The sequence below is a fragment of the Apteryx mantelli genome, chromosome Z, assembly GCF_036417845.1.
Source record: "Apteryx mantelli isolate bAptMan1 chromosome Z, bAptMan1.hap1, whole genome shotgun sequence".
Lineage (NCBI taxonomy): Eukaryota > Metazoa > Chordata > Aves > Apterygiformes > Apterygidae > Apteryx > Apteryx mantelli.
In genome coordinates this window covers 3,097,656-3,109,970 of record NC_090020.1, presented here as the reverse complement: position 1 = coordinate 3,109,970, position 12,315 = coordinate 3,097,656, and the positions used below count along the sequence as shown (strand labels likewise).

At 39.8% G+C, this 12,315-nt stretch overlaps 1 protein-coding gene across 1 annotated transcript in view; it reads left to right on the top strand.

Annotated features, from left to right (window-relative positions):
• The first annotated feature begins 217 nt into the window (after positions 1-217).
• The window catches only part of MOB3B (MOB kinase activator 3B), a 50,517-nt gene continuing 38,419 nt past the window's right edge, over positions 218-12,315 (top strand). The window contains exon 1 of the mRNA XM_013955398.1: positions 218-635. Coding sequence (XP_013810852.1) covers positions 218-635 — 418 coding nt within the window. The remainder of the gene's footprint in view (positions 636-12,315) is intronic.

The following is a 12,315-nucleotide window of genomic DNA, read 5'->3' as shown; positions in this document are numbered from 1 at the left end:
AATTTATATTTTCTCCATATCCTTAGGAACATGAAGCCTTTCAGGAAGGCTTTCAAGAGGAATAGCCAGTAGACTGCTTTAAAGTCAACAAGAGTTTTTGTGACAAAAAGAACAGGGCCTGGAGGACTGGTGACAAGGAGCAACTGTTTTTGAATACCTGTGCTAAATCTCAACAGTGCTTCTCTGCCAGTTGTTGCAGGGTAAAAAATTGCCAGACATGTCCATAGCACTCAAGCAAGTCTTTAATAAGGATAAGACTTTCCGTCCAAAACGCAAGTTTGAACGTGGGACCCAGAGATTTGAGCTTCATAAACGAGCACAGGCCTCTCTGAACTCAGGTGTAGACTTGAAAGCAGCGGTGCAGTTGCCAAGTGGAGAAGACCAAAATGACTGGGTGGCCGTCCATGTTGTCGACTTCTTCAACAGGATCAACCTCATTTATGGAACTATCTGTGAGTTCTGCACAGAGAGGACCTGCCCAGTGATGTCTGGAGGCCCTAAGTATGAGTACCGGTGGCAGGATGACATGAAGTACAAGAAGCCCACAGCACTGCCAGCACCCCAGTATATGAACCTTCTCATGGACTGGATCGAGGTGCAAATCAACAATGAGGATATATTTCCTACAAGTGTAGGTAAGCGCAAGGAAGGCCTGAAGTGTAAACTGCCTTTCATTCTGTGTACTAAGCATGCTTCCTTCTTGTCCCTCATTTTATGGATTGTGGAATTCAAGCCCTTAAAGTGCAGAGGGAAAAAGAGGAGTGTGTCTTGCAGGAACAGTGTGAAATGTATGAAATATTACCCATGCCTGCTAGAATATAGTGGGGCTTTCTTCCCAAACCTTTGTTCCTGGTAAGCTTCTCAGGTTAAACCTTAAAAGTTAGCAGCAATGCATTATTAGCTGTTGAAAGCTAATCAAGTTTGAACTGTTTTGCACTTTGCCTGGCTGCTTGTGCAGATACAAAATGGATGGAAAGCAAAGCTTAATTAGAATGGCACCTTTCCTTCAAAGTGTGTAAAGCTGTGCAAAAGACACTGGAGAGTCAGGAATGCAGTGAAGTCTGCCCTCCCGCTGTCTCTTGACTTCCTACCCCAAACTGATGACTGGGGAAGTGAATTATTCTCCAAATTATCTTTCCAAGACTATATATAGCTAACAAAGCTTTGGCTGTGGTTTAACCAACATAGCCATGTTAGCGGACAGCCCAGAGCAGAGAACAATAAGGGCAGCACAATTTTCCTTTGAATTCTAAGATTAATTTTGCTCAAGGGTGGACAAGCAGGTGTAAATATCTTTGCTGAAATAGTTCCCTCTGGATGAGGAGGACTTTACCAGAAAAGTGCATTGTCTAGTGTAGACATAACCTATATCTTTAGTTGTGGCTGCTGTTAATAAAAAGGATGAGATGTTATACCTTAGAGACTTCGGTGTACTTAGGTAAACTTTTAACAAGTTTATTTAATGAGTCCTGATTAACTTCTTGCAAGTGAGAAAGCTGAGAGCTTCATTTAACAGATGTGAGAATGTTATGTATAAATACCTGGCTTGGATGATGGGTAACACATAAGAAGAATGTTCAAATATTAAAATGAGTTCAGCAGAATATTTTGCAGTTTCTATTCATTTAGGGCCTGAGGTTAATTGGTAGAAGATGATATGTCAAGAGGCTGCATGTATCATTAAGCTGTCTTGACCTTTGAAATATCTGCTTCTTGGCCTTGAGAGTTATTTGGCTGGATAAACTATAGTTTGTTTCCCAGTCCTTGTCCCTTTTCAACACCAATAGGTAAAAAGAACAAGGCACTAACTATACCCTATAACTTAAACTTTGCCAGTCTGTTGCATAGCAGGAGTAAGGAAGGTTTCCAAAGTAGCGCCTTATTTTTTGGATAGTGAAAAATAGGTTTGGTTTCTTCAGGTGTGTGTTGCTGTTTTTTGTTTCTTGTGGATGAATGATTTTTGGACTTTAGAGTGGGTTGGGGGTGCTGTGAAGTGTGGGTAGTATGTTGGTGTTTATGCTTCTATTGGTATTTATGCAGGCTTCTGTTATACCATGTTTCTGTCTTGGAGCATTCTGTATTTTGCTGTGCTATTGCAGTCTGTACATGCAGAAAATGTGGCCTGTCGGCAGGCATGGGGAGCAGGTGAAAAACACACTGACATGCTGATAGGCTTTTCTGAACCAACAAATAATCTGTTACACGAGTTTGCACCTCTAATAGCTCCCCTCACTGATGTTTTTAGGAAGATATGTCTGGAACTTCTATGCAGAAGGCACATATCTATTGTAAATTGTTAGTCTAATGGAAGACATCCCATTATCTATGGGTTATCATCTATGTCTACTTTCTGGCTAGATGTCCAAAGATGCTTCCTAGTAAGTAATGGTAGCAGCCTGTCTGGGGCAGATGGATTTCTCTGTGCTTGGTCTAATGTGAGAAGTGCAGAGCTGCTAAAAGAAAAAAACACCACTTTCTGCACATTTCAGAACAATATTCAACCTAGGAATGAAGTCAGTAAATACCCTCTACCATTTTTCTTCTCCCAGCAGCTCCTACTATTGTGGATTGTATCAAATCCATAGAAAATGAGGAAGGGAAAAGACCTGTGGTCTCCAGAATGGAGCTGAACTGATACAAGTCAGAACGTGAACTCTTGGTATCTGTGAAAATCTTTGTCTCCCTCTGAACTGAGCCAAAGGAAGGAGGAGAGAGATTTTGTAGATAATCTTTGAAGCATTACTGCATAAAGCAGCATTTTCTTCTGTCCATCCCTCTCCCGTTTTATTTAGTGTCTGTCGCAGCTTCTTCATTATCTTTTTGATACACTGATTCATGGTGTGAAACTGTTGGTAAAATTGCTTGAGTATCCCTAGATCTTGTGGTTCAGAAATAGATGCCCACTGACTTGAATTTGGAGTTCTTGGGACCTTTGCTCTCAGCAAGTTCCAAATTAGTCACTCTAAACTAGTCAAAGAGAAGTTTGGTCAGAATATCTCCAACAGAGGCAATGGTTCTGTAGCCTCTATAGCTGGGAGCAGTTGTCAAGCTCTCTAAGTTCTGTTCCTGGGTAAATTAGTTGTCCCTCAAGGGAATCACTCTAGTTTCTTTACACATCAGTCCTCTATTTGTAAAAATGGAGATGATAATACCAGTTTGCATGAGTACAGCTTGTAAAACTTTTGAAAGAAATTGCACTAATTCAGCATGTGCATTGTTACATGTTTTGCTTTTCACAGTTGATCAGAGAGAGAGAAGCTTTGTTATTGTGCTCGGTACTGTTTGTTCCTGCCAGCTCTGCAGCAGCCTTTGAATAAGAAGCGTATCATGGGCTGTTACCTTTAGTATTAAGGCAAACCTCTCTTTAGTCTCATTCTGAGAAATTAATGATGGTGGAAATTCTGGCTGCTCGTTCTTCAAAGCAATTGAAATAGATCTTGGAAGATGATATACCTGGATCTCAAAACTAAACAGGTTTAGATATGCCCTTGTTAATAGTACAGTTATTTTAAAACACAGCACAACTTCACCTTGTGTTATGCTGTCCTTATGATCATAAACGTGAAAGGAGTTTTTGCAGAAAGTGCTACAAAAAATTGCTCCTCGTGATGTATCTGGTTGTTATTAAAGTGATACATTTACTGCTTTGGGTCTTTGTAGCCTGTGGTCATCAGTGTATTCCTCTGGAAAAAATCTATGCCCAGTATGGGATTTTGCCTGACCTTTCCATTAGCAAATGAGCTTGGTTAAGAAAACTAGAGTGGGATTTATAGGAGCTGTCTATAGAAACTTGTGCATATTTTCCCAGCTTAATCCTATTAAACTTGTCCTTTCTCATTTGACATACCTCATGCAAACTGTATTTCTTAAAAAAAAAAAAAAAAAAAGATTTCTAGAATTGTGATTAAGGACAGCTTTCACTGAGGAGCTACATTAAAGGAAAATAATTACAGATAGCCAGGCTCAGTGGTCTGGATTTTTTTGTTGTTATTGTTCATCCCTCTGCATTTTAAAAAGAAATGAATGCAGTTCTGTTATAAATTGTTACCAATATTATTTTTAACAGAAATGCCTCTCAGTATTTACATTTGTACTATAACCTCTGGTCACTTACCAGTATGTGTGATTCCTGTGGTCTGGAGCTATTTCATCTTTTCTTCCTCCAGTCATTCTGGTCCATTCATTTGCTGACAGCAGAGCCTCTTCATCTAGCCTTAATACTAAACTGGCTGACAGGGGGATAGGGAGCTGGTATGGGAACTGAACAGCTGATAACAGTTGTGAGTAGCTGACAAAAACAGGTGCTGAATGAAAGGTCACCTCTGTAGTGAAAGAGCACTCTTCTGATAAAGTAAAGCTTTAAGGACTCTCTTTGGAAGATGGCCTCACAGGTCTAGAGAGTTTTACTGACTATTTTCTGATTTCATTACCATTATCCTCAATTTCTTTGATCCATTTTCAAGTGTATTTAAAGCCTGTAACAGGCTGACAGCTCTCAAGACTGAAGTTTTATACGTAATCCTGACCTGTGTCTCAGCCTTCACTGAATGGGAGTGTAAGAACAGAATGAAGGAGTGTTCGCTGATGTGCATACTCAGGCCATGCCAGTGAAGCTACCAGTATTAGTCCCTAGCATGAGTTTTGGTAATGTGTTGGAGTCTTATTTAATTTGGGGGTAAACACTTCTTCTTCATTACCTACTAAGTGCTCTTCCAGGTACCTAACAGCCTTGGTGTTTAAACACCTTTCAAGGGGTATATTCCCCAGGCTCATATGGACCATCTAAATACTCCACAGGCTCAAAAGTACTTTTTTTTTTTCTACTTCCTTATCTCTGTGCTCTTGGCTAAAAAGACTGAAGGAATCACTTGGAGCAGGAAGCAGTAGATCCTCGAGACAACTGTTGGTTTTGGTAAACTGTAATTGATAGCTTTCACTATGTGTGCTTGGGCAGCACCAAAAGAGGAGCTGGGCAGTCTACTGCTGTGCTCTGTTCTGGCCCTGATTCCTAAACAAGACAAATTCAGCTCCCTTGTGGGTTGCTTCCCCCCCCCCCCCCCCCCCCCCGGTACAGCCTTAAATTGAGAGTCATTCTGTCTTGTTTAGATTTTGAGGGAAGCAAATAGGTTTTTGTGTTTGTTTTTTCTCTCATAAGAGTCACTGGAAAAAATATCCATATACTTAAGGTCACAGGGGAGTATTATCTTCATCTATTCTAGTTTGACCTCCTGCATAACACAGGTCAGAGAGTGTCACCACATGATTTCTTTGTTAGGTCTGTAGCTTGAAGCAAGAAGAGAGTACAGAAGACAGGGTGTTCTGCTGAAATAAACAAGAACATGAACTTCTTTTCTGACTTGCCATAAGAAGAAACTCTATCCCCATGAGGTCAGTCAAGCAGTGGAGCTGGGACTCAGAGAGGCTGTGCCATCACCATCTGTGGAGGTTGTCAAGAACAGGCTGCAGAAAGTCCTGAGCCATCTGGTCTAATCTCATGACTACTTCAAGCAGGAAGTTGGACTAGAGACCTTTCAGGGTCCCTGTGAGCTTGAATTGTCCTGTGATTGTGAGTTCTAATTTCAGCACTGATAGGCTGCTTAAGAGACAAGAACTAGTTGATTAGAAACTGATTAACCAGTTGCAATTTGGCGTTTGATGGAAGTACAAAATCACTTTTAAGCTGTAAAAGTTTGCACAGAGTAGGATTTCAAGGGTGTTCAGTTTCTGTAATCAAATAACCTAGTTATGGCTGGTGCAAATGGCAGCATACTCTTAGTGTGTTTAAAGTTAGGACTTCAGCTGACAACATATCTTTTGAAATATACTGCTCTGTCCGTGCTGGACTGGTAAATTTTGGTAGCTGACAGCTTCAAATTTTCTTGCACAAAGCATATAGGTGATGCCACTGCCAAAAGAGGAAGCCAGTACATTGCCAAAGATGCATCTGCAAAGCAGACCAAGCATCCGCAGGGCCCTTGTGGATGAGACTCAAAACAATCACTATATCAAGACCTAAACTTTTTTAATAGTTTCTTATTAATCTTCAGGTAGAATTTTTCTGTTTCTCTAGTCAGTAATAGATGGTTCCAGAAGCTTCCAGACTACCTATCATTTGGGCATTCTTCTGCAGAGGCTGGGGACCAGCTGGCTGGAGGGTGTGATTGGGGACTCCTCAACTATTTTTAATGAGTAAAGGGCTTGTAGCCTGTGGGAAGGTGGGGAGAGTGTCTGATGTCATTGACTTTGTCCTACATCCCTCCCTCTCCTATTGCTCTCCCAATGAATGGGGAGGTGTCCAAGGTGTGGTTGAAGTGGCTGTTGCTGGTTGCATATACTTTTTCTCCATTCCCTTTGCAGCCAATAGCACCAACCTCTAGGAACCACAATTGCTTCCTGCACATCCATCTTGCAATAAAAATCATACAGTCTGTACAGCTGGTTTGTTTATTTTAAGAGAAGGCTTTACCTGGAGCTGAAGGGAGGGAGTCAGACTGCTGACTGTTAACTGGTCATTTATTTATCCAATGATGAACGGTTATAGCTGTGGGCCACCCGCTGAAGACTCTTGTAAATTACAGACAATCCTTTTGCTTGATCTTCACAGCTGTTAGAACAATGCTGGATTTAGGCTAAAGAATAATTTTTTTTGTAAAGCTTCTCTTCTTTTCACTATTGCTGCCCTTCCTTGGTCCTGTCATCCACACATGTAAGTGCTCATGAGAACTTTCATTTCATCTGTTATGTAAATGAAGAAAAATTACCAAGATGCAGACCTCTGTATGGCTGTAACATCTCTCCAGTCATTTAACTATGTCAATTCTGTGCATATTTGTATGTTATAGCAAAGTAAAGCACCCTCTCAGAGCTGTCTTTTCAAGAAAGTTTTGTGTCTTTCCCCAGGCTGGAAATATTAGGCAGATATGTTGCAACTAGGTAGTGTCAGAGCCTCCTCCTCATCCCCCCTTTTCTTCTGTTCCTCTTGTTTAGGAGCTAGCAGATGCTTTTCTGTAAACCAAGCTGGCAGATAAACTGGTCCAGAAACCTAGCACATTTTAGAAAAACCTGGATATGCCCTATCCTTAAAGAATGTTGAGAAGCATTGTGTTAGTCACATGTGTGTAGCAAATGATGCCATTTACTAGATAGATAGATACCCGGCCTTTTTAACATTGCATAACTTTCTCGCTGACTGATTATACCTCAGAGCAGCTTGGTTCCCTAGTTCTGTCTGGTATGTAACATGCCTTGATTACTCCAGGGTCTCTGCTTTTACAAGAATGGGTACTGAAGCTTAGAAGTAGTCTAGACAGTCCTCAAGCCCAGTTACTGTGAATTACTTAGAGTAAATATTAAGGAATCATGTGGATCACAGTGATCCCCTGTCTGCTGTGCAGTTGTAATCAAGAAGTCTTGTACTGTTTTTTAGTTCAACTAAAACTGGCCAGCATTAAAGACACAGGACAATTTGATTTTGTCACTGTTTGCTAAGTGCTTCATGTCAAAGGAAATGCTGGGATTCAGAATATTATGCCATTCTAAGTGATTAGCAGAATTCAATTCAAAGTGTTCCAGATGTGGTCTTTACCAGTGGTTTTTGCTGTCTCCTCCACTTCATTTCCAGTAGTGGTTTTTGAACAGCTAGCTCAACCTGAAATTTTGGAATTAGGCTCTTTGTTCCATCTGTTAAATTCCGACCACTAATAACATGCTTTCCCCACTCAGTGTTATCAACCTAGCTGAGCTAGCAGCTGTGTGTGTAGTAGTCTGCTGCTAATAACAGCCAGTAGCAGATTAGTTTGTCTTGGAACAAGGCCAGAAGAAGGAGAGGCATGATTTGTTTTCTGGGATGGTACCAGATTCAGGCCACCCACCACTCAAAGCATACTGGAAAATTACCATCTATTCCTTGCTTAGGAGCTGAAGCAGCTCTAAAATTCCTCTCACCACATGAATCAATGCAGTAACCCGTAAATAAGCTTATTGCCTGGAACAGTGTGTAAATTTAATCATGTAGCTGTAAAGAGCCTTTTAAAAGTGCTAATGTCTGACTGACAGGCAGCTGTCCCAAAGGTATCCTCCCTAGTGTACCTTCTTGATATGATGTCAGATGTGCCATTTCAGGAACATTTGAGGTCTGCTTTCAGATCAAACCCATAAACTAACCCATTCTTCAGTCTTGTGCTGACATTAGCCTGAAATAGAAAATAAGTGTAAATTCTTTAGCGTAATTTGCTTCTACATCAGTGGGTTTGCTACCACTGAGTTGTCTGCATTCCACAGCATTGTGTGCATTCCACTCTATTATGAACAAGGGGAATAAATACCTCCTTATCTGAGACCTTACAAAAGCAGACTTTGTCTGAGATGCTGCAAAACCTAATATAAGAAGGAGTAGTATTTATAGGTCATAATGGCTTTGCTGGTTTATTTTTAGGAACCCAGAGAAAATAAAATTCACAAGTAACACCTTTTCCAGCTTTTTCCCCCATGCTTCATTTGCAAAACTTAAGTTATTATTTAACCTCAGAAATACTGTAGAAAATTCATGGTACTCCCACAAATCATTTTCATCCTTAAGGTTAATATTCTGGGGGCAACACTAATACTCTTAGGCATATTTTATGCAGAATATAGCCAAGGGAAGATGCACCTGTAAATGTGGTCTTCAGATACTGCAGCCAGTGTGATAATAATAGTCACAATAAAGTGCTGTCATAAATATGAAAATAAAATAATTTAGCCTAATTTGAAGTACCAATCTCTGTTTACCTTCCCTGTGGACCTGCTAGAGTGCTTTAACCATATTGTTCTAATGGTCAGTTCTGGAAAGCGTAGAGCAAGGACAAGATCCTTTGTTTTAGCCAGGGGTACATCCACTGACACTGCTTCTGAATTTTCAAATAGAAATTTGGCCTTCTAGTTTCAGATAGACTATCTAAATAGAGCAAAATTAGAAATCTTAACAGGAGGAAAATCATTAGATTAAATGATGCCCTCATGTCTTTTGCAGATATTTTTGGATGAAAATCAAGTATATACTTAAAAAGTAATTGGTTAAACACCACTTGTGTGATAAAAGCCATGTTTGAGCCTTTATTCTTTAAATATAAAAACAGGAATTACATATTCAGATAATCTGAAATACTTGTAAGCAGTGATTTTCATCCCCATAATGCTAGAAAGATAACTATCACCCTTTCTTATCAGTATTATTTATTAGTTTTATTAAGTCGGTTGTGTGCTTGTCATTAAAGACAAAGAGTTCTCTCCCTCGAGGAATTTACGTGATTGACTAAGCAAATTTCAGCAAGGTATTATGTGAAGAAAAGTTCTTCACAGAGCAAGGCCATTTAGCATGGCTTCTGCTAAAATGAACTATTCATCTCCAGATTAGTTTGACCAGTGTCTTCATCTGAAAACTCACAGGTTGTGCTGTATATGACATGACTAGCAACTGATCTATATGGTTTAGTCTTTCACTTTCCCTGTGAAGAATGAACTGCACATGCATTGCAGTGCTTTGATTCAGTGGACCATAATTTATTTTTCTTCATGTATGTGTTTCCATGTATTTACTTTAGAAAAGGCCAGACCAAAGAAGTGAAAGCTGGTGGTTGTTAGTTCTCAGGGGATTTTATTTCTCAGTCTGAGAATGGCTTGCCTTTATCTTTGTGGTTGTGAGTCTCACTCTTTCTTTGGTATGTGGTCCACCATGGTCCTTCCCATGGCTGTTGTAAACATTCAGTGCCTTGGCTGTTGAATACCTTGAAAATAACTTGAAATCTGGACTCTGATGAGATCTGAAAGAAGGCAGCTATATTCATTCTACTGTATCCATTCTTAAGGATGATGCAAAGCCTGGTGCCTTAACAGATCTAGGTATGAAGAAGAAAGGACAACATTCTACTATTTTGAAAAATATAACTTGGTGCAAACCTGAACACAAACACATAAAGTTGCTCAGGAGGTAGGTGGGAAGGAAAAAAGCAGAGGTCAGTCTTTGGACCGTTAAGGGCAACAGGTTTATTTTATTAGAACATTTTTTCTACAGTACATTCATGCTTCCTGCTTATTCACTATCCTTTCTCCTCTGCAGAGGAGATCAAAGCTTGCTGTTTCTGTTCCATGAGAATATGTCAGAGTGATTCAGTCATTTGCTGAAGTGGAACATGTTTAAGCTTAATGCTTCTGGACTTCTACATTCAGAGAAAGGTGGGTTATCCTTGGAATCAGGTTCAAATCCTCATTGGCTCAAAAATGGAAAAGTTTGCCAGTGTCTTTTGTTATAGCTACCAAGTTATGCATTGCCACACCAGATTCACACTTGATGGACTCTGTTCAACTGATGCCTAGCGCTGGTATGGCAGAAACTGTTTTTGAAGCTAAAATGAACATTCAGGGGCAGAGGCACAACAATTAAGATGCTCTAGCCAGGATTTGGGTTGCTGTTGTCAGCACCTGAAAAATGGAAGAGCCCTTCCTACATTAAGAACTGGAAATGAATCAGGTGAGTATTGAGTCTAAAGCTGATGTTAAATCATTTTTAAATGGAAGAATACCTGGAAAATTTTCAGATTTATGTGCAAGACAGTAATTATTAGGCATCATAATTCAGCCAGTTCATATTCAATGGTCTTAAAATTAATGGAGCAAACCCTTTTTTTTTTTTTTTTTTTTTTATGCAGGTATGAATTTAGTAGGGTATGAACCAGTCTGAACCCCAGTTGTCAGAGTTACTCCATTTTCAAGCCAGTATTATTCATTTTGCTTAGTACTCATACTTAGGGATAACATAAAGCATCTTTCGTGTTTTTGTTGAGGCTTGTGTGTACCTGGCTAGAAATTGCTTGGAAACCAAAATGATAACATGAATCAGAAGCTTATGATCATACCTCAGCTGACCCACTTTTGGCAAAGCCTAGAGAACAGCCCAACTGTGCTCAGACAGGGAAAGAACTGTGGGGACAGCTGGGTGCCATCTGTGAGATAGGGCATTGGAGGTGTCTGGTGTGTGTTTCAGACCCTCACTGCTGCCTGTCTCTCTGTGCATTGGGAACATTTTCACCTGTGTGAATGCAATATTAACAGACATTTGTCTCAAGTAACAAGTAGTTTTGTCTCACTACTTGCTTATGTTTGGAAGTGAATATGGAAGGGGTAATAGATGCTGGAGGTTAAAATAAAAGTAGGACAAGTCTATGGCAGACAAGTTATTTTCAGGTGGCTTTACCACTCAGTTTCTACCACTGTTCTTTTGTTCAGCAGTCTCACAAAGCCCTAAGCTATCTGGCAAATGCTGAAATGTACAGGAAGCTATCTCAGGCCCTCTAATCAGAGTTTCAGTCATCTGTGAAAGCTTTGATGCTCTACACACAAGGGGCTGAAAGTTTCTGAGAACAGAGATATGTCCAAATGCAGAGAGAAAAGTAGACCTAAAAAGAGGTGTTACTCCAGAAGGCAACAAGCATCAGATGTTTCTCTGCCTTCCATTTTCCCTGTACCTATAATGACAGTGCCTGAACTGATGGGCATCAGGGTCTTTGTTGAGAAGACACATGACAAGAACAGACTTTAATTTACTTTGTCTCACCTTCATATAACACACACCATTGCTTTGCTTTTTATGTAATTAAGCCAGGCATCTGCTGCTTGTGCCAGCTAACGTGGTAGTGCAAGGAGCAATCCATTAAATTTTGGTTTGGGGTGTACTACTATGCATTACTGCTGTGAAACATATGTCATCATTTTGTGTTTCCACAGTAAGGATGACATTTTAAAATAGAAAATAATTTTTTTAACAAAAATGTTTTTTGATGGTAAAATTTTTCATATTAAGCCATTTTTGCTCTAATATCCCAGAAAAATCATTTGGAAATGTCCTTGCTAGTGGAGACTTCAAAAAGCAAGCAGCACAGAGTTGCTTTTGAAGTATACTTATGTGTATATTGATCCAAATTAAACGGTTAAAAAAAAAAAACTAAAACATTTGACCAACAGAACAAAAATGGATGCTTATCATCTTTTGCTCTTGCAGTGGAGAGCAGTGGAGGGCATGCGTGCTCTGATTCTAATACTGCCAGCTGTTATATGTGGAGAGCTCGGCTGACGTCAGGAAAATCAAGACAAAAATTGAAGGCTTCAGTAGGATGTGCCTCTGTGTGCCTCTATGGGTGTATCCAAGTAGGTATTTGAGATAAAAAAATTATGACCAAAACTCAGAGAGAATTTGCAGTTTATATTTAGTGAGAAAAACTGTGATACTGTTTAATGATATTTTAGGACTTCTAAGAATGCTTTTTAGTACCAGAATTGTAC